At 41.6% G+C, this 20,213-nt stretch overlaps 1 protein-coding gene across 6 annotated transcripts in view; it reads left to right on the top strand.

Moving 5' to 3' along the window:
• Positions 1-20,213, top strand: part of mphosph9 (M-phase phosphoprotein 9) — a 97,116-nt gene that overhangs the window by 39,345 nt on the left and 37,558 nt on the right. For all 6 annotated transcript variants that reach the window (XM_087999825.1, XM_087999826.1, XM_087999829.1 and 3 more), the window contains 8 exons: positions 4,684-4,809; positions 7,205-7,677; positions 8,011-8,169; positions 11,915-12,002; positions 12,236-12,451; positions 12,629-12,676; positions 12,810-12,874; positions 19,615-19,719. In XM_087999825.1, the coding sequence (XP_087855951.1) occupies positions 4,684-4,809; positions 7,205-7,677; positions 8,011-8,169; positions 11,915-12,002; positions 12,236-12,451; positions 12,629-12,676; positions 12,810-12,874; positions 19,615-19,719 (1,280 nt within the window). The remainder of the gene's footprint in view (positions 1-4,683; positions 4,810-7,204; positions 7,678-8,010; positions 8,170-11,914; positions 12,003-12,235; positions 12,452-12,628; positions 12,677-12,809; positions 12,875-19,614; positions 19,720-20,213) is intronic.

The following is a 20,213-nucleotide window of genomic DNA, read 5'->3' on the forward strand; positions in this document are numbered from 1 at the left end:
ATTTAATGCTCTCTTTATTGCCCTAAAAGAATCCATTCAGTGTTAGTCCAGGATCTTCTATGAGGAATTTGGGAACATTATTTTTATTCTGCTGAGCATTGTGTGGAAGGCCAGCACATAATACTTATGATTAATTTCACTTGTGTGGATGGTACTGAACTGTCTTCTTGAAACGTTGCACTACATGTGGTGTGGGTGCAACCAATTGAAGGGGAGTTTGCAAGCGGTGGCATTTGCTGCAATCTTCATCCAGAAGTCGTTGATCCATCTCAGTCTCCTCCAGTGGTTCTCCAGCACTAGAGATACCAGTCTTCATCCAATTCGATTCACTCCACATGATATCAAGAAACTGTTGGAAGAACTGGATGCTGCAAAGGATACGAGCCCTGACAACCTTTTGGCAATAGTACTGAAAACATGTGCTGCATAACTTGCTGTTCCCCTAGTCAAGGTCTTCAGTTCAATTTCCCAACCGTGCAGAAAATTGCCCAAGTATGTTCTGTACACAAAAAGCAGGACAAATCCAACCCAGCAAATTACTGCCCCATCAGTCTACTCTCGGTCATCAGTAAAGTGTTGGAAGGTATCATAACAGTGCTGAAAATGTGTTGCTGGAAAAGCGCAGCAGGTCAGGCAGCATCCAGGGAACAGGAGAATCGACGTTTCGGGCATAAGCCCTTCTGCAGGAAGAAGGACTTATGCCCGAAACGTCGATTCTCCTGTTCCCTGGATGCTGCCTGACCTGCTGCGCTTTTCCAGCAACACATTTTCAGCTCTGATCTCCAGCATCTGCAGACCTCACTTTCTCATCATAACAGTGCTATCAAGCAGCACCTGCTCAGTGACATCCAGTTTGGGTTTTGCCAGAGCTTTTCAGCTCCTGACCTTATTACAGCCTTGGTTCAAACATGGACAAACATGAATTCCAGAGATGAGTTGAGAGTGATAGCCCTTACATCAAAGCTGCATTTGACTGAGTATGATATCATGGAGCCCTAGCAAAACTTGAATCGGTGAATATCGGGGACAAACTCTCCAGTGGTTAGACTTGTCCGTGGCACAAAGGAAGATGGTTGTGGTTGTTGGATGTCAGTCATCTCGGCTGCAGGACATCTCTCCAGGAGTTCCTGAGAATAGTGTAATCGGCCTAACCATCTTGAGGTGCTTCATCAATGACCTTTCCTCCATCATCAGGTCAGAAGTGGGGATGTTCAATGATGATTGCACAATGTCCACACCATTCATAACTCCTCAGATTCTAAAGCATCTCTGAGCTGACAAGTGACAAGTTAACATTTGTGCCAAACAAATGCTAGGCAATGACCACCTCCAGTGAGAGACAATCTGATCATCACTCCTTGATATTCACTGTTGTCATCATCCCTGAATTCTTCAGTATCAACAGTTAACATTGACCAGAAACTCAACTAGATTCCCCACACAAACACAGTGACGACAAGAAATGGTTGGAAGAAATGGATGCTGCAAAGGATATGGGCACTGACAGCTTTCTGGTAATAATACTGAAGGTGTGCTCCACTACTCCAGGTTAGAGGCTAGGAATATTGCAGCAAATAACCTATCTCCTGAGTCCCCAAAGTCTCGCCATCATCTATAAGGCACACATCAGGAGTGTAATGGAATGCACTCCACTTGCCTGGATGAGTGCAGTCCAACAACACTCAAAAAGCTTGACACCATCCAGGACAAAGCAGCTCACTGTTTTGACACCACATCCACAAGCATCCAGTCCTTCCACCACCAATGCTTAGAAACAGCAGTGTGTACTGTCTGCAAGATGCATTGGAGGCATTTACTAAAGATCCTCTGACAGCACCTTCTAAATGCATGACCACTTCTATCCAAAAGGACAAGAGCAGCAGATATATGGGAAGACCACCATCTGCAGGTTCCCCTCTAAGTTACACATCATCCTGGCTTAGAAATATATCACTTTTTTCACTGTAGCCGGTAAAAATCCTGGAAGCATGTGGGCTGCTGCAGTTCAAGATGGGAGCTCATTATCACCTTCTCAAGGGCAACAATCGATGGGTAATAAATGCTGGCCTACCAGTGATGTCCAAGTCTCGCGAATGACTATTTAAAAAGGTAATTCCCAAGCACACATCCTATGTTCTACTAAATGATAGAGGCTACTGATTTGGATGATGCCATTTTCAGAACCCTTGGTGAGTTGCAGCTGTGGAGTTGTAGATCACACGCCCTGGTACCACTGTGCTGGTGGTAATAAATGAATAATGAAAGTAGTGAATGGGCTTCTTTATTTCTGGTGGTGTCAAATTTCTCGAATGTTGTTAGTGTTTTACTTTTTCAGACGAATAATGTTCTATCACACTCCAGATTTGTGACTTGTAAACCTGGACAGGCCTCGGCTATTCCTAGCAATAGATAATAGGTGCAGGAGTAGGCCATTCTGCCCTTCGAGCCTGCACCACCATTCAATATGATCATGGCTGATCATCCTTAATCAGTGTCCTGTTCCTGCCTGATTTACTTATTGTCAAATTCCTAGCCTCTAAGCTGCTCTTGTAGCCATAGTATTTATGATTCCTCTAGTTCAGTTCTTCAGTTAATGGTACATCCCAGGATATTGATGGGGGAAATCATCACTGTCAAGTCAGATGGTTAGATTCTCCAGTTTTGAGAGATGGTCACTGCCTAGTACTTGAGGTACGAATGTTGCTTGCCACTTATCAGCCTCGATATTGTTCAGGTCTTGTTGCAAAGGGACGCAAGCTGCTTTAGTATTTATAGAGTTGCAAATGGTGCTGAATGTTGTGCAGTCACCAATGAACATGTCCACTTTTGATATTTATGATGGGTTGATGAAATAGCTGAAGGTGGTTGAGCCTAGGCTACTACTCTGATGAATTTATGCACTGATGTCTTGGGACTGAATGACCACCAACAAGCAAGACCATTTTCTATTGTACTGTGTATAATTTCAGCCAGTGAAGATTTACTCCCCATTTCCTTTGACTTCAATTTTGCTGGACTCCTTAATTCTGCACTTGGTCAAATGATGCTGTGATGTCAAGTGCAGTTGTTCTCATCTCTTTGGAATTCAGTTCTTTTATACATGTTTTTATCAAGTCTGCAATGACATCTGGAGCAGAGTGGCCCTGGCTGAATTCAAACTGAGCATTGTGAACAGGTGGTTGCTGAGGAAGTGTTCACTTGATGATGATACCAGTGCAACTTGCATTGTTTTTCTGATGATTGCAAGAGGACTGATTTCTCCTGCTTTTTGTGGGTTAATCTTCATGGTCAATTTTGCATATTGTCCATTAAGTGCCAGTGCTAGAGCTGTACTAGAGCAGCTTGACTAGGGGCATAGTTCATGGCATCAATGTGGACTCCACCAGTTTCCTCATTTCCACTCCTGCCCACCTTATCCCAGTTCCAAACTTCCAACTTGGCACCGCCCTCATGACCTGTCCTACCTGTCCATCTTCCTTCCCACCAATCCGCTCCACCCTCCTCTCCAATCTATGATCATTACCCCCACCTCCATCTATTTATCGCACTCTCAGCTACCTTCTCCCCCACCCCCACCAGACCCATCCCACTCCCATTTAACTCACCGCCCCTCAGCTCAAAAAGCCTAATTCCTGATGAACGGCTCTTGCCTGTAACATTGAATCTCCTGCTCCTCAGATGCTGCCTGACCTGCTCTGCTTTTCCAGCACCACACTCTCGACATAGTTCTGGAGCACAAGTCTTCAGTATTACTGATGAGATCTTGTCCGGGCAAATCCAGTGTCTTCTTTTTTACTTTATCACGTGGAATGAATTGTATGGCTTGAAGACTGGTATCATTAATGAGGATCTCAAGAGGAGCTGCAAAGACTAGAGATGCTGGAATTGTTTTCCTTGAAACAGAAAAAGTTAAAGAGACCTGTCACAGACATATTCAGAATTGTAAAGGGCTTTTTGTAATAATAGAATTAAGGAGAAAATATATTCAATGGCAGAAGAGTCAGTTGAGATAATTGGCAAAATCAGATGACACCAGGAAGACAGTTATGCTCTCGAAAGTGTTGCTGGGAAGGGTGTTGGGACTTGATATTCTTTCAGAAGGGAGTTTGAATGGGTACTGAAGGAAAATTTGAAGGGCTATTGGGAAATGGGAAGGGAATGGAATAATTAGATATCTCTTTCAAAGAGCTGACAAAGGCAATAAGCTGAATGGCCTCTTTCTGTGTTGTATCTTAAAGTGTTTATTAGAAATTATATACAGGGAGTTCTTGATTCATCCATGTTAGACTTACGAATGCTTGAACTTAAGAATGTGATCCCATATAGGGCTGTGTTAATACTAAAGATCTGACTTACAGTTTCCTTTAACTTGCGAATCGTTATTTTACATTGACTTGCATTGTGTCCCATCTTGCATATGAAATCGACTTGCAAACAGACTTGAGAATGGGACTCATTTGCAACCTGGAGACTGCCTGTAATGTTAACATCTTAACTTGTAAGTTTCCATCATAGTGTATAGGTGAGCATTCATCTGTTTGGAAAGGTAGAAAATAATTGGCAAGGTTAAAAACCAACAATTAGCTCTGTCAGAGAATTACCCGATGGTAACCATTATTATGATGCTAAAAAAGTTGGCACAGATCATGTCACAGTTGTGAAAGAAATCAAACTTCTTTTTAGCTTCCAGTGGGCTCCCGATGGCAAGTCTCTTCACTGCGGGAGATTTATAATGTGAAGCAGAAGGAAAATCAGAGTGCACCTGGCTGGGAATTGAGTTCCCCTCCACATCGTCAGTCTCCCCCACAGGTAAGACGGTTCTCGGTATCAGCAGCAGTTCGCGCTTGTGCCGTCATCATAGCAACACATCCCTAAATGCTTTACAGAAGTACAGAGGGAAGTTAGTGGTGTGCTGATTGATTTAGCAGGCATGAGTTAAGAGAATTGATATAACCAGAGAATTAGATTCTATACTTTTTTGAATGTAGTCGCATGATTAGTTTAGAAACAGAATTTCAGAAAGCAAGGTCAGTATTATTAAAACTGCTTAAGCAGAGCTGGGTGTACAGTAGGTCAAAAATAAGAGTGAAAGATGAGGGATTGGATGTGGGCTAGGGAAGGGAGATTTTTAAATAGGGACAAGTCTTCTAAAGTCTACAAAAAAATCTGGAAGATGGCAAGGGGAGGTGAGGACTTTTGGATATGTCATCAATGACTAAGCTTTCCAAGTGGCTTGAATGTCAATAGAGTGAAATTTGCAACAGTGGGATAGAATTTGAGAAGTTGAACCTGATGGCATTAGAAGTGTGAATGGATAAAAGGTTTACCCATTGGTGAGCATGAATGAAATGAAAAAAAGTGATCCAAGTTGACATTAGAACCACAAATATTTATCATCTTTAAATGGCTTTGATTGTTTAAAATCAAGCAACTTTCCAATCTGGTATTTATATGTTAAGACAATTGAAAGTTTTAAATTTCATTTAAATTAATTGTTAAACATGGATTTAAAGCAATGCTGGAACATGTTAATTTAAACTTAGTGGATTCTCCATCTTGTTTTAGAACTCTGAATATAATATAGTAAATGTCCGAACTTTAACATTTAACCTGTACTGAGTGAGTTGATTATTTGGCCTCTTTAGCTTTGCAGTGGCTGAAAACATTCCTGGCTGAGAATGGGCATAACTCGGCTGGTTTTGCACATCTGATCAAATGCTGTTATGAAATGACCTAGTTATGATACTACACTGTTATCCATAGGTGAGATCTTGCTGCTCCTCATTAAATGAAGGATGGCCCACTCATTGTAGTTTTCCAATCTCACAGAATTTATACAATGCAGAAGGAGGCCAGTCTGCCCGTTGTCTGCTGTCCAAATGAGCATTTCAATTTGCCATCCTGCTGCCTGTTCTCACCCCATCAAAAGACCCTGTGCAATTTTCCTTTAAAGTGGCAGTCTGTTTCCTTTTTAGAATGTTTCAATTGAATTTGCATCCACTATACTCCAGAGCATTGCGTTCCAGACCTTAACCATTCAGTGTCTGATGAAGTTTTTGTTCCTTTTGCCAATTTAGCTGGTTTATTTTTCGCTCATCAAGATGGGGAATATTGTTGCCGAGAATTTGAATATTTTCTGTTTGATGTACATCGAATGTAGCTGATTATCAGTGCTATGCGGCCTGTTACAGAGATAAGTTACCTATCTTATCTCCTACCCAAAAATCAGAAATGCACTCCAGTGTGATAGTTATCCATTCTTAACACCAACTGCTATTTACCTCTGAGTGAGGTAACCAGTTAGAGCACTTTAATGCTTGTAAACCAAGGTGAATGTATTTGGAATAGTTAAAATGTATTTCAAATGTGATCTGTACTTTGTTTTAATTGCTAGACATCTGGATAGGATTTGAGCCTAGGACCTTAGGGAAAGTCCAGCGCCTAGGCCACGTGTCACCCAATTTCCCCTGAGGCATTTTATTTCCCACAAAATGGCTCATTGATTGCACTGCACAATTTGGGTACTGTTCTTTCTATTGCATGAATTTGTGCATCATTTCCACTTTCTTTTTCCTCCTTCCAAGCCTGGGTATTCTTAGGCCAATTTGTGCCCTCTGGTGCTGGCTAACATGGCTCAGGATCAGCATTTGAGATCTTTGTATACTGCACTTTATCTTTGTTTATATTAAGGCTATCCTCGTTATCTACTTGTTTCTGTGCGATGGTACTTCACCTTACATAAATCTACTAAATTGTGAAAATCTACAACCCATGCGATGTTCTGAAAGTTCCAACTTGTGCTGTTAAACAGTTAGCAAATTGGCTTTCTGGGGTGACTGATTTGCCATCTATTTGAATAATCTGTTGAGATGCTATTAATGCAAGATACTGGTGTAGTTGCAGTACATAAAATACCATTGAATATTGCATCAACTATTCAACTTTACCCACCACTCCATGTGGTAGCCAGTTCCACGTTATTGTTTCTCCTAGTTAAATAGCTGTTGCTAATAGATGTACAAAAACAGCCCTCCTAATGTATCAACATGTCAGAGCCACATTGCATGGATTTTTTTTGTAAAATATATTGTTCTATCCTTTTAACAATAATGGTTGAAGCCTGCTTTTTAGAATTGTATGTTTATGAAATGAGATTTAATTTCTGAAATCAAAAATCTTTAAATTCTTTTCTCCACATATTAAGGTTTTAACACTTGATCCTACTCTTCATATGAAGCCACCTGCTGCATTTTCTCCACAATATGACTTCTCTACTCCAGTAGCAGTTTCAGAATCTGATACTCGGTCTTCAGTCAGCCCAGACTCCATAATGAATATAACTGTACAAAACTATTCTGATCATAATTCAGAATTACATGTAGATACTTTGCTAGGATCAGAATTGACCAGTACTTCCAGATGTTCCCAGCAGTTAAAGAGCTGGAATCTCCATCCTGCCTCTCGGGCTTTCTCTGCTGTCAACAGTCCACATTCTAAAAATTTACAGCCAACAAGGAATGCAGGCTCATTGCATGGTCAAGTAGAGGGGTGCAGTTCTACACTGGCACAACTACCTGTCCCTTCTCTTGGCCCATCGGGGATCAAAAACAGTGTAAGTGGCTCAGAGGATCACCGCGTATCTGCATCATCTCTTGAAGATCCTATTGTATTATCTATGTAAGTAACACTTTATTTTACCAAAATGCTTCACATTTTAAGAAATTTCATTTTGATTTGTGGAAAATCTGTTCAGACCTCTCAACTGTTCTCAGACAACTTCTAATGTTTAAACGCATTTTGGTGTGTTTTACCATGATGACAGCTATTTTCTGTTGTTGCTGAATTTGGCTTTCATCATGGAATACTGTACGCATACATAATTTGAAATTTTCCATGTGATATTTGCATAAGCAGATAATAGTTCAAATGCTAAATAAAATATTGTACATTAATTCCAATTACACCGTGAACATAAATTCAGATTCTTTCATGTTGAAATGTTATTTCTAGAGCTCGCCTAAATCTACGTGAGAAGCATGCACGTCATGTGGCTGACATTAGGGCATACTATGAGGCAGAAATAAACAGCCTTCGGGAAAAGTTGGCAAGCTTAAATGGATCTTCTACAATATTTGAAGCAGAGAAACATAACGAGGATCTTTTAAAAAGGTGATTTTTGGTTTCAATAAAACACGTATTTGACCTAACCATTTATATTTAGTTTCCTTTACCTCACCCTCAGTTCTTCTGTTTAAGTTTTCATTTAAGTGCATAACCAAATGTATATTTTTGTAACAAAACCAGAAGTTGCTGGAGGAGCTCAGCAGATCTGGAAGTTTCTATGTAGGGAAAGCAGATTTAATGTTTCAAGTCCAATGATTCTTCAGAACTTCTTTTGTGATGACAAAAACAATTAAAAAGTTGAGATCATTGCTTATTTTTTGTTTCAATTTTCTCCTACTTTTCATCAAAATGCTAAATAATGCTTATATGTTATATGGGCATTGTCAGTCTCATATAACCGTAATGTTTAGTTCAGCTATGGGAACAGGATAAGGAGCTATCTGGAGTAAAAATAATTACTGGAGGAGGGCCAACTTCATTATGATGAGAATAGATCTTGCCCAGGTAATTGGAATAGAAGATTGTTAGGCAAACCTGTAACAGGACAATAGACTGAATTTAAAGAGGAAATGATTTGGATCCATTTGAAAAATTCCTGCAAATGTCAATGGGAATACAAACAAAGCCAGAGCTTCCTTAATGATAAGAAATAGAGAGTGTAGTAAAACAAAGGTGCATATCATAGATGTTGGGTTAATAACATAAGTGAGAAGCAGGTTGAATATAGAAGATTCTGAGGTGAAATGAAAAAATAGATGAGAAGAACGGAGTATGAGAAGAGAATGGTAGCTAACGAAAGGGAATCTCAAGATCTATTGGCGTATTAATATTAAAAGTAAAGTAAAAGATGGGATGAGGCCAATTACAAACCGAAAAGGGGATTTATTCAAGAACTTGAGATCATGGCTGAGGTTTCAGTTAGGCAGTTTTGAGAAGATGCAGCCCATATCTTAGTCAAGAGAATGTGGTTGAGACATTGGGTGGTCTAAAAATTGATCGAGATGTATTGGATATGCAGGCTTTGCTTCAAGCAGATACATTACCGGGGTCTTGGGTGTATCAAAATGACTGAAGAAAGTAAGGGTGGAAATTGTGGAGGCCATGGTCATAAACTTCCATTCTTACTTAGATACTAGGGTGGTACGAGAAGATTGAAAAATTGCAAGTGTTAAATCTTTATTCAAAACGGGATGTAATGATCCCCCAGCAAATGCAGGGCAGCTGCTTAACCTTGGTGGTGGGAAGGTTTTTAGAAATGATAATCCAGAACAAAATTAAATCACTTGGACAAATGTGGATCAGTTAAGGAAAGTTGGGGTTGCATTGTTAAGGGTAACTTTAGTTTTAATAACTTGTTGGAATCTTTGATGAACTAACAAGGAGGGTTGATATTGTATACACAGACTTCCAAAAAAGTATTTGATAAAGTCCCACATAACAAGCTTGTCAGCAAAGTGGAAGCTTCATGGAATAAAAGAAATGGTTGCAGTTTGGATGTAAAGTTCCTGAATGACAGGATACATAGTAGAGGCAAGTGGTTTATGAGCTGGATGAAGGTCAATTTGCCCTTGTTTAGTGCCAGGGCCATTTGTTTTCTTAATCTATTTTAATTATATAGTGAGGTGGTGGCAAAGTGATAATGTCACTAGTCGAATGTCACTAGTTGAATTTATGTCCCCAGCTATTGTGCTGGGGACATAAATTCAAATCCCATCCTGGCAAATGGTGAAACTTGAATTCAATAAAAATCTGAAATTAAAAATCTCTAGTCTAATGGTAAACATGTTACCATTGTTGATTGTCATAAAAATAAATGTGGATCTCTAATGGCCTTCAGGAAAGAAAATCTGTTACACTTACCTGGACTGTCTGTATATTTGACTCATAGATCTGTGGCAGTGTGATTGATGGTTGACTCTTAACTGTCCTCTGAAATGTCTTTGCAGGCCGCTGAGTTCATGTGCAGTTAGGGATGGTAATAAATGCTAGCCCAGCCAGTGACTGCAATATTCTATGAATTACTTTTTTTCAAAAAAGCTTAGATTTCCAGGATACAATTTTCCAATTGGTAGATGGCACAAAACAGAGGTATTGTGAACATAGGCTGATGGAATGGGCAGACATGTTGCAATTGTACCGTGTAAGTTGAATTGAGAAAGTATGAAGTCATTCATTTTGATATGAAAAAAGAGATTTGATAGGGAAAAAAGGAGAGAGGCAATACAAAAGGATGCAATTCTGTAGGGTTGCATGAACAGAGGGACTTGGTATAGGTGCACTGATGGTTCAAAATGGCTGGGTTGGATGAGAAAGTAGTTAATAAGGCATATAGGATCCTGGGCTTTATAATGGCACAAAGTTATTCCTTTTCTCAAGGATACTGTGTCCTTGATTTTTTTCAGAGAGGTCATAAAAGACTTTGGGCTCTGAAAGAGCTGGGTTTTGTACAGAGGTGAAAGGATTTTAAGAGGCCTTTTGTTTAGATATAAACAGATGAGACTTCAGACCAAAGTGGTCATGTTTTAGAAGTGACCTATATAATGAAAGGGGAGCGGTCAGCTCTCTAGCTGAGCAGTTCAGTCCAGAACTAGTTAAGGAGTTCAGCAATGGGATGTGTGAAAACAGGTTGCGAAACTCTCTCTCCTTCTGCCCTTCTAACTTTGACCTGTAAGACTTTGTTCAATTTTTATTGTTTTTTTTTTAAGGAAGTTTGCTTATTGGGACTGTTGTGCACATTAAAACAGCATAATTAAGTCTGTTTTGGATAGACTGGGTTCTGTAGATATTCTTTATTCCGTTCTTTGTGTTTCATTTCATTAATTTTCTGAATAAATGTTTGTCTGTTTAAAACCTGGTAGTCAACCCAGCTAACTTACTCCAGGTAATTGTCTTGGTAAGTGTACAGTGAAGAATTGCACAGTTATTAGATTAGATTACTTATGCCCCATATCCCTCCAAACCCTTCCAATTTGTGTTATATTCTTCTGTTTATTGTTATGGTCTAGTCTGCCTGCTTATGAATATTTTGAATGGTCTGGCTGAGTCCATAACAATAAATAGAAGAATAGAACACAAATTGGAAGGGTTTGGAGGGATATGGGGTGTGTGCTGGCAGGTGGGTCTAGATTGGGTTGCGATACCTGGTCGGCATGGACTGGTTGGACCAAAGGGTCTGTTTCCATGCTGTACATCTCTATGACTCTGTTTTGTGAACCTTTATGAAACATTAATTTGGCCTCAAAATGTTGTGTCCTATTCAGCATACGTTCTTGAGGAACGTTGTGAAATTGTTGGAGAGGGTGTGGAAAAAAGTTGTCTGTGAGGATCCAAGAATGAGTAACTTCAATTACATTGGTAGGTTGAAGAAGTTGGCTTGTCCTTCTGGAAGAGAATATTGAAAGATGCTCAAAAACATGAGGGCTTTTGACTTGGAGGGAAACTGTTGTCCATGGATAACTGGTTGAGAGCCAGTGGATGCAGATTTAAAATGACCAGCAAAAGAATCAAGTCAACGAGAAAAATTGTTATGCAGCATATGGTTAGGATCTGGAATATACTGCTTGAACTTTGTGGTGATAGACACAATCATGGATTTCAAAAAGATTTGGATAATTATCTAAAGAGAAAATTTACAAGCCTAAGGTGAAAAGCTGAATTATTTTGCATAAAGTCTGCTTAGATACAATAGGACCATTGGCCTTCTGTATTATAACTATTCTAAGATTATATGATTGTTAATAGCTTAGTGTAAGTCTTCACACTATTGCTAATGCTTATTTTAAATTTTCAGGTGTGAACAACTGGAAAGAGCTTTAACTGAAGCTGGTAATCGTATTCAAGATCTGGAGAACAAGAACTACTTAATGGAAATGGAGTTAGTGAGTAGCAGTCCTTGAATAATGGAAGGAAAGTTTATGTATAAATTGGTGTCAGTATTGTAGTCAGAAATTTTAAGGAGGCTGACCTTGGTCTTAAGTGAAGACCATGCAATTAGTTAGGTAGTTCTGTAGCACATGGTTAGAAGTTGGATAGTAGGTAAAGCACTTATAGCATCTATACAAAATACAACAATATCTTACTATTCAAAATTAATCTTGTTATTTTGGGTTAGACTGATTGGCCAGCACGTTACGATGCAGTTAGTGCCACGGCCAATGCATTACAACAGCGTCTTGACGAAATGCGAAAAGACAACAAGGAGAAGGATAACATGGTCAACAAACTCAATAGCAGGCTGAAAGATCTAGAAGACGCCTTTGAAAAAGCTTACAAACATTCTGATAATAAAGACGCCAGAATGAAACAAGAGCACAAAATATTACAGAATGTAAGTTCTGAATTTTCTTAAATGAAATTGGCTTGAAAGAATAATAAAACCAATATTTGTATTCATGGTTTTTTTTTCTCTGTAGGAATGCTCATTCTTTCATTAACAAACTTTGTAAATACAGTGTTTACATTTTGGTTCAGATGTAAAAGCTAATCTCCCCTTTTCCATTCGCAGCTACTTGTAGAATATGAGTCACTGGGAAAAGAACACGAACGAGTAAAGGTAATTTCACATTCACTTGCAGAGTTAGGAGGCTGCTATAAAAGTTATTATTTATTGCTATGAACCCAAGTGATTATCCTGACATGGAACATATAAAGATTTGTGCTGTTGATATTTTCTTTCTTTTTAACAGGAAACTTTGAGTACAACAGAAGATAAACTAGTAGATGCAAATTCTCAAATCTCTGAGTTGAAAAGGTTAGACAATTGGAACTTGGATTTTGTTACATAATGCTGTAAAGCTTCTTGGGAAATTTAATATGGGCTTTCCTTCAATATAGTTTTGACGGTTAGCAGATATATTTAGCTGCAGTAATATTTGGAAATTTATGTTCAAGTAAGGTCAGACCACTGAATTCATCATCATCCCAGTTGTCCCTTGGTGTGCTGCCAAAGTGCATTCTGATGTGGACATTAGGAGACTACTAAAGGTTGTAAACTGGTTAATTTAGTAGGTAAACATATGGCAAATGGAATGTCATGTAGTAAAATGTGAATTGTTAATTTGGGCAGTAAAATCTTTAAAGAAGTGTTTTATCTAATTGGTGAGATGAGCAGAGGGATCTGGGTGACATGGTGCATTATTACAAAAGTTTTTAGTATGCATGTAAAGCAAGTAATCAAGAAAAATTAAAAGAATTTTGGCCAATCTTGTGAAGCAAATTGAATACAGAAATAAGGGAGGTTATGCTTTACAGCATTTCCAATTTCCTATTTTTTTCCAACATTTTGTTTTACTTAATATTGTTAAACAATTGGTTGTGATTCAGGAGAGAGTGCAAAGGTTGAGCACTTCCCACTTGGGAGGGCAACATTGGCACTTTTCCCTGTATCTTTGCAGTAGCTTCTAATGATCAATCTGTCTTTTAAGAGTCCTGTTTATTTCAGAATGTAATTTTTTAGATAAAAACAGAAAATACTGGAAAAACCCAGGTGACTTGCCAGCATCTAAGAAGAAAGGAAGATATAGTGTTTTGGGTCTGTGAATTTTAATCAGAACTGATTCAGTGTTTGAGGCTGTGTTTTGATATTTAATATTCATATGAGCTACATTTGAGTTAGTAATTTTATCTTACTAAGTAGTCTGAGATCGTTGGTGGGCAGATTGTTGAAAGAAATCCTGAGGGACAGGATTTACATATATTTGGAAAGGCAAGGACTGATGAGGGATAGTCAGCATGGCTTTGTGGGTCGGAAATAATGTCTCACAAACTTATTTGAAGAAGTAACAAAGAGGATTGATGGGGGCAGAGCGATAGACACGATCTACATGGACTTCAGTAAGGCATTCGACAAGATTCCTCATGGGACACTGCTTAGCAAGGTTAGATCTCATGGAATACAGGGAGAACCAGCCATTTGGATATAGAACTGGCTCGAGGGTAGAAGACAGAGCATGGTGATGGAGGGTTGCTTTTCATACTGGAGGCCTGTGATCAGTGGTGTGCCACAAGGATTGGTGTTGGGTCCACTGCTTCTTATTTATATACATGATTTGGATGTGAACATAGGCGGTATAGTTAGTAAGTTTGCAGATGACAGCAGAGAGCGGCGCGAGCTGGGTGGAAGTGAAATTGGAGCGCAGAGCTAGTCGGGAAGGTAAGTGATTGATATTTGAGTGGGTGTGTTCTAGACCCGGGCCTGCCTCCCATCCTCCTCCTCTAACCTAACTTTAAAGTCCACAGGTAAGCTACTCAGTGTTCTTGTTTTGGAGATGAAGTGTAGAGTAATGGCAGCGCAGGCAGTGAAATGTTCCTCCTGCAGGATGTTTGAGGTAGGGGTGACCACCGATACTCCTGCTGGCTTCATCTGCAGGAAATGCAGTCAGATCCTGCTCCTCACAGAACGAGTTAGGGAACTGGAACTGGAGTTGGATGAACTGAGGATTATTCGAGAGGCTGAGAGGGTGATAGATAGAAGCTACAGGGACATAGTTACGCCAGAGAACAGAGGTAGCTGGGTAACAGTTAGAGGTGGGAAGGGGAGGAAGCAGGCAGTGCAGGGATCCCCTGTGGTCGTTCCCCTCAACAATAAGTATACCGCTTTGGATACTGTTGGGGGGGACGGCCTAGCAGGGGTAAGCTGCAGCGACCGGGTCTCTGGCACGAGGTCCGGCTCTGAGGCTCAGAAGGGAAAGGGGGAGAGGAGGAGAGCACTAGTTATAGGAGACTCTCTAGTTAGAGGGACGGACAGGCGGTTCTGTGGACATGGACGAGACTCTCGGATGGTTTGTTGCCTCCCGGGTGCCAGGGTCCGAGACGTCTCGGACCGTGTCTTCAGAATCCTTAAAGGGGAGGGTGTGCTGCCAGAAGTCGTGGTGCACGTTGGCACCAATGACATAGGTAGGAAGAGGGGTGGGGAGGTCATTCAGGAGCTCAGGGAGTTAGGCTGGAAGCTAAAAGCTAGGACGGACAGAGCCGTCATCTCTGGGTTGTTGCCGGTGCCACGTGACAGTGAGGCAAGGAATAGGGAGAGAGTGCAGTTGAACACTGGCTGCAAGGATGGTGTAGGAGGGAGGGCTTCAGGTATTTGGACAATTGGACTGCATTCTGGGGAAGGTGTGACCTGTACAAGCAGGACGGGTTGCACCTGAACCAGAAGGGCACCAATATCCTGGGAGGTAGGTTTGCTAGCACTCTTCGGATGGGTTTAAACTAATTTGGCAGGGGGATGGGATCCGGACTTGTAGTCCAGCAAGTAGGCTAGCTGTTTGTCAGGATGTCCAAGAATGTAGGGAGGCTGTGGAGAAGGTAGCACTGACAGGGAGTACTTGCGGACACAGAGATGGGCTCAAGTGTGTATACTTCAATTCAAGGAGTATCCAATCAAGGACAGTAGTGGGAGACTGTGTATTGAGTCGGAAGAGATAGGAGAGGTCTTGAATGAGTCCTTTTCTTCAGTATTTACAAACGAGAGGGACCGTATTGTTGAAGAGGAGAGTGTGAAATGGACTGGTAAGCTAGAGGAGATACTTGTTAGGAAGGAAGATGTGTTGGACATTTTGAACAACTTGAGGATAGACAAGTCCCCCGGGCCTGATGGGATATATCCTAGGATTATATGGGAAGCAAGAGAGGAAATTGCAGAGCCGTTGGCAATGATCTTTTCGTCTTCACTGTCAACAGGGGTGGTACTAGGGGACTGGAGAGTGGCGAATGTTGTGCCCCTGTTCAAAAAAGGGAATAGGGATAACCCCGGGAATTACAGGCCAGTTAGTCTTACTTTGGTGGTAGGCAAAGTAATGGCAAGGGTACTGAGGGATAGGATTTATGAATATCTGGAAAGACACTGCTTGATTAGGGACAACCAGCATGGATTTGTGAAGGGTAGGTCTTGCCTTACAAGTCTTATTGAATTCTTTGAGGAGGTGACCAAGCATGTGGATGAGGGTAGAGCAGTGGATGTAGTATACATGGATTTTAGTAACGGGGCTGAAAATGTGTTGCTGGAAAAGCGCAGCAGGTCAGGCAGCATCCAAGGAACAGGAGAATCAACGTTTCGGGCATAAGCCCTTCTTCAGGGCTTATGCCCGAAACGTTGATTCTCCTGTTCCTTGGATGCTGCCTGACCTGCTGCGCTTTTCCAGCAACACATTTTCAGCTCTGATCTCCAGCATCTGCAGCCCTCACTTTCTCTCATGGATTTTAGTAAGGCATTTGATAAGGTTCCCCATGGTAGGCTTATGCGGAAAGTCAGGAGGCATGGGATAGAGGGAAATTTGGCCAGTTAGATAGAAAACTGGCTAACTGGTCAAAGTCAGAGAGTGGTGGTAGATGGTAAATATTCAGCCTGGAGCCCAGTTACAAGGGATCAGTTCTGGGTCCTTGTAATTTGTAATTTTTATTAATGACTTGGAAGAGGGAGTTGAAGAGTGGGTCAGTAAATTTGCAGATGATACGAAGATTGGTGGTGTTGTGGATAGTGAGGAAGGCTGTTGTCGGCTGCAAAGGGACTTAGATATGATGCAGAGCTGGGCTGAGGAGAGGCAAATGGAGTTCAACCCTGCCAAGTGTGAGGTTGTCCATTTTGGAAGGACAAATAAGAATGCGGAATACAGGGTTAACGGTAGGGTTCTTAGTGAGGTGGAGGAACAGAGGGATCTTGGGGTCTATGTTCATAGATCTTTGAAAGTTGCCACTCAGGTGGATAGAGCTTGTAAGAAGGCCTATGGTGTATTAGCGTTCATTAGCAGAGGGATTGAATTCAAGAGTTGTGAAGTGATGTTACAGCTGTACAGGACTTTGGTCAGGCCACATTTGGAGTACTGTGTGCAGTTCTGGTCGCCTCACTTTAGGAAAGATGTGGAAGCTTTGGAGAGGGTGCAGAGAAGATTTACCAGGATGTTACCTGGAATGGAGAATAGGTCGTACGAGGATAGGTTGAGTGTGCTAGGCCTTTTCTCATTGGAATGGAGAAGGATGAGGGGTGACTTGATAGAGGTGTATAAGACGATCAGGGGAATAGATAGAGTAGACAATCAGAAACTTTTTCCCCGGGTACAACAGAGTGTTACAAGGGGACATAAATTTAAGGTGAAGGGTGGAAGGTATAGGGGAGATGGCAGAGAGTGGTGGGGGCATGGAATGCGCTGCCTGTGGGAGTGGCAGAGTCAGAATCATTGGCGAACTTTAAGTGGCAATTGGATAGGTACATGGATGGGTGCTTAAGCTTGGACAAATGTTCGGCAGAACATCGTGGGCCGAAGGGCCTGTTCTGTGCTGTATTGTTCTATGTTCTATGTCACCAAAATAGGAGGTGTAGTGGACAGCGGTGGTTACCTCCAATTACAACAACATCTTGATCAGCAGGACCAATGGGCTGAGGAGTCGTAGATGAAGTTTAATTTGGATAAATATAAGATGCTGCATTTTGGTAAAGCAAATCTTAGCAGGACTTGTACACTTACTGGTAAGGACCTAGGGAGTGTTGCTAAACAAAGAGACCTTGGAGTGCAGGTTCATAGTCCCTTGAAAGTAGAGTCGCAAGTCACGAGTCAAGGGTAGCTTTAGTTGTCATTTCTACCATATAGGAGAAAGTGAGAACTGCAGATTCTGGAGATCAGAGCTGAAAAATGTGTTGCTGGAAAAGCGCAGCAGGTCAGGCAGCATCAAAGGAGCAGGAGAATCGACGTTTCGGGCATAAGCCTCCTTCAGGAATGAGGAGGGTGTGCCAAGCAGGCTAAGATAAAAAGTAGGGAGGAGGGACTTGAGGGAGGGGCGTTGGGAATGCGATAGGTGGAAGGAGGTTAAGGTGAGGGTGATAGGCCGGAGAAGGGGTGGGGGCGGAGAGGTCGGGAAGAAGATTGCAGGTTAGGAAGGCGGTGCTGAGTCCAAGGGTTGGGACTGAGAAAAGGTGGGGGGAGGGGAAATGAGGAAGCTGGAGAAATCTGCATTCATCCCTTGTGGTTGAAGGGTTCCTAGGCGGAAGATGAGGCGCTCTTCCTCCAGTCGTCCTGTTGCCATGGTCTGGCGATGGAGGAGTCCAAGGATCTGCATGTCCTTGGCGGAATGGGAGGGAGAGTTAGTGTTCAGCCAAGGGGTGGTTGGGTTGGTTGGTGTGGGTGTCCCAGAGGTGTTCTCTGAAACGTTCCGCAAGTAGGCGGCTTGTCTCCCCAATGTAGAGGAGGCCACATCAGGTGCAGCGGATGCAGTAAATGATATGTGTGGAGGTGCAGGTGAATTTGTGACGGATATGGAAGGATCCCTTGGGGCCTTGGAGGGAAGTGAGGGGGGAGGTGTGGGCGCAAGTTTTGCATTTCTTGCGGTTGCAGGGGAAGGTGCCGGGAGTGGAGGTTGGGTTGGTGGGGGGTGTGGACCTGACGAGGGAGTCGCGGAGGGAGTGGTCTTTCCAGAACGCTGATAGGGGAGGGGAGGGAAATATATCCTGGGTGGTGGGGTCTGTTTGGAGGTGGCGGAAATTTCTACCGTTTCCAACTGATAAAGTTAAAAACAAGACCACGTTCCTCCAGGACCAGGTGCTACACGAACAACATAAATTACACAAGAGTATAATCATACACAGGTCAGCATAAAATGCGTAAGAAAAGTGCAAAACACATAAGAGAGCACAGTAATTCCTGACAGGACAATAGGTATAGTGCTGGACAAATTACAGTATAATAATGAATGATCATTCATAAACTATTGTTTTAGCAATGATTCGAAAAGTCTTGCAAAGAATTGCAGATGGAATACAGTGTTAAGGAGACTGATGGCTTGGGGAAAGAAACTGTTGCACAGTCTGGCCATGAGACCAAATTCTCTGGTATCTTCTGCCAGATGGTAGGAGGGAGAAGTGTTTGAATGAGGGATAGTGAAGAAGGCGTTTGGTATGCTTTCCTATATTGGTCAGAGCAATGAGTATAGGAGTTGGGAGGTCATGTTGGTTAGGCCACTTTTGGAATATTGTATGCAGTTCTGGTCTCCTTCCTATTGGAAGAATGCTGTAAAACTTGAAAGGTTTCTGAAAAGATTTACTAGGATGTTGCCAGGGTTGGAGGATTTGAGCTATAGGGAGAGGCTGAATAGGCTGGGTTGATTTCCTTGGAGCATTGGAGACTGAGAGGTGACCTTATAGAGGTTTATAAAATCATGAGGGGCCTGGTTAGGATAAATAGACAAAGTCTCTTCCCTGGTGGGGAGGATGGGGTGGAGAGTAGGGAGTCCAGCCCTGAAGGGCAACTTTTTCATGCGGAAGGTGGTGCATATATGGAATGAGCTGCAAGAGGAAGTGGTGGAGGCTGGTACAATTTAAAAGGCATCTGGATGAGTATATGAATAGGAAGGGTTTAGAGGGATGTGGTCCAAGTGCTAGCAAGTGGGACTAGATTAAGATATCTGGTCAGCATGGACGAGTTGGACTGAAGGGTGTGTTTCCATGCTGTACATCTCTATGACTCAATGATTCTCGTCATGATGTTATTCACACTTGCATTCCAGGGTTGCTTCTAAACTTGAAGCTCAAATTCGACAAGTGGAACATGAGAGAAACTATGTGAAGGTCCGATTGGGGGCACATTGCTGTTCACGGACATCAAGCAGTAGGTAAAAACATTTTACTTAAAACAGCACTTTTCCATTCCACTAATTGTTTTTTCTGAAAAATAGAGAGGAAGGAAAAAGATATGTTCTTGAAGCTTTACATTGCGCATTTAAAGGGACAGACACAAGAATGTCACATTTCAAAGTGAGCAATAGTTTGAGCAATCAGGTTTGATTGCCAAATCAAGCCAACTAACCAAAAACTGGGACGGGGGGGCAATTTTCATTTTAAGCTGTGCATATGCATCCAAGTGACTAATATGATTGCTATGTATTTTACTTATTTTATATTGGAAAATGAGCGACAGGTTTGTTCTATTGCATTAAACTCTTTGAATTGAGCATCACCTTTTGTGGCTCTAGATTCACACTCTGGGAGTCTGAGGCATTTGTTGCCAAGGAAAAGTGTGAGCTGAGAAAACGTGTGATTCTTTTATTTTACTTTTTGGTTCCTCTGAGCCCTCTTCCTGGCCAGCTATGTTTTTGCTCATTCCTTC

Source organism: Chiloscyllium plagiosum, unplaced genomic scaffold, assembly GCF_037043375.1.
Source record: "Chiloscyllium plagiosum isolate Xiang-an unplaced genomic scaffold, Cpla_swu_hap1 HiC_scaffold_24, whole genome shotgun sequence".
In the NCBI taxonomy this organism is placed as follows: Eukaryota; Metazoa; Chordata; class Chondrichthyes; order Orectolobiformes; family Hemiscylliidae; genus Chiloscyllium; species Chiloscyllium plagiosum.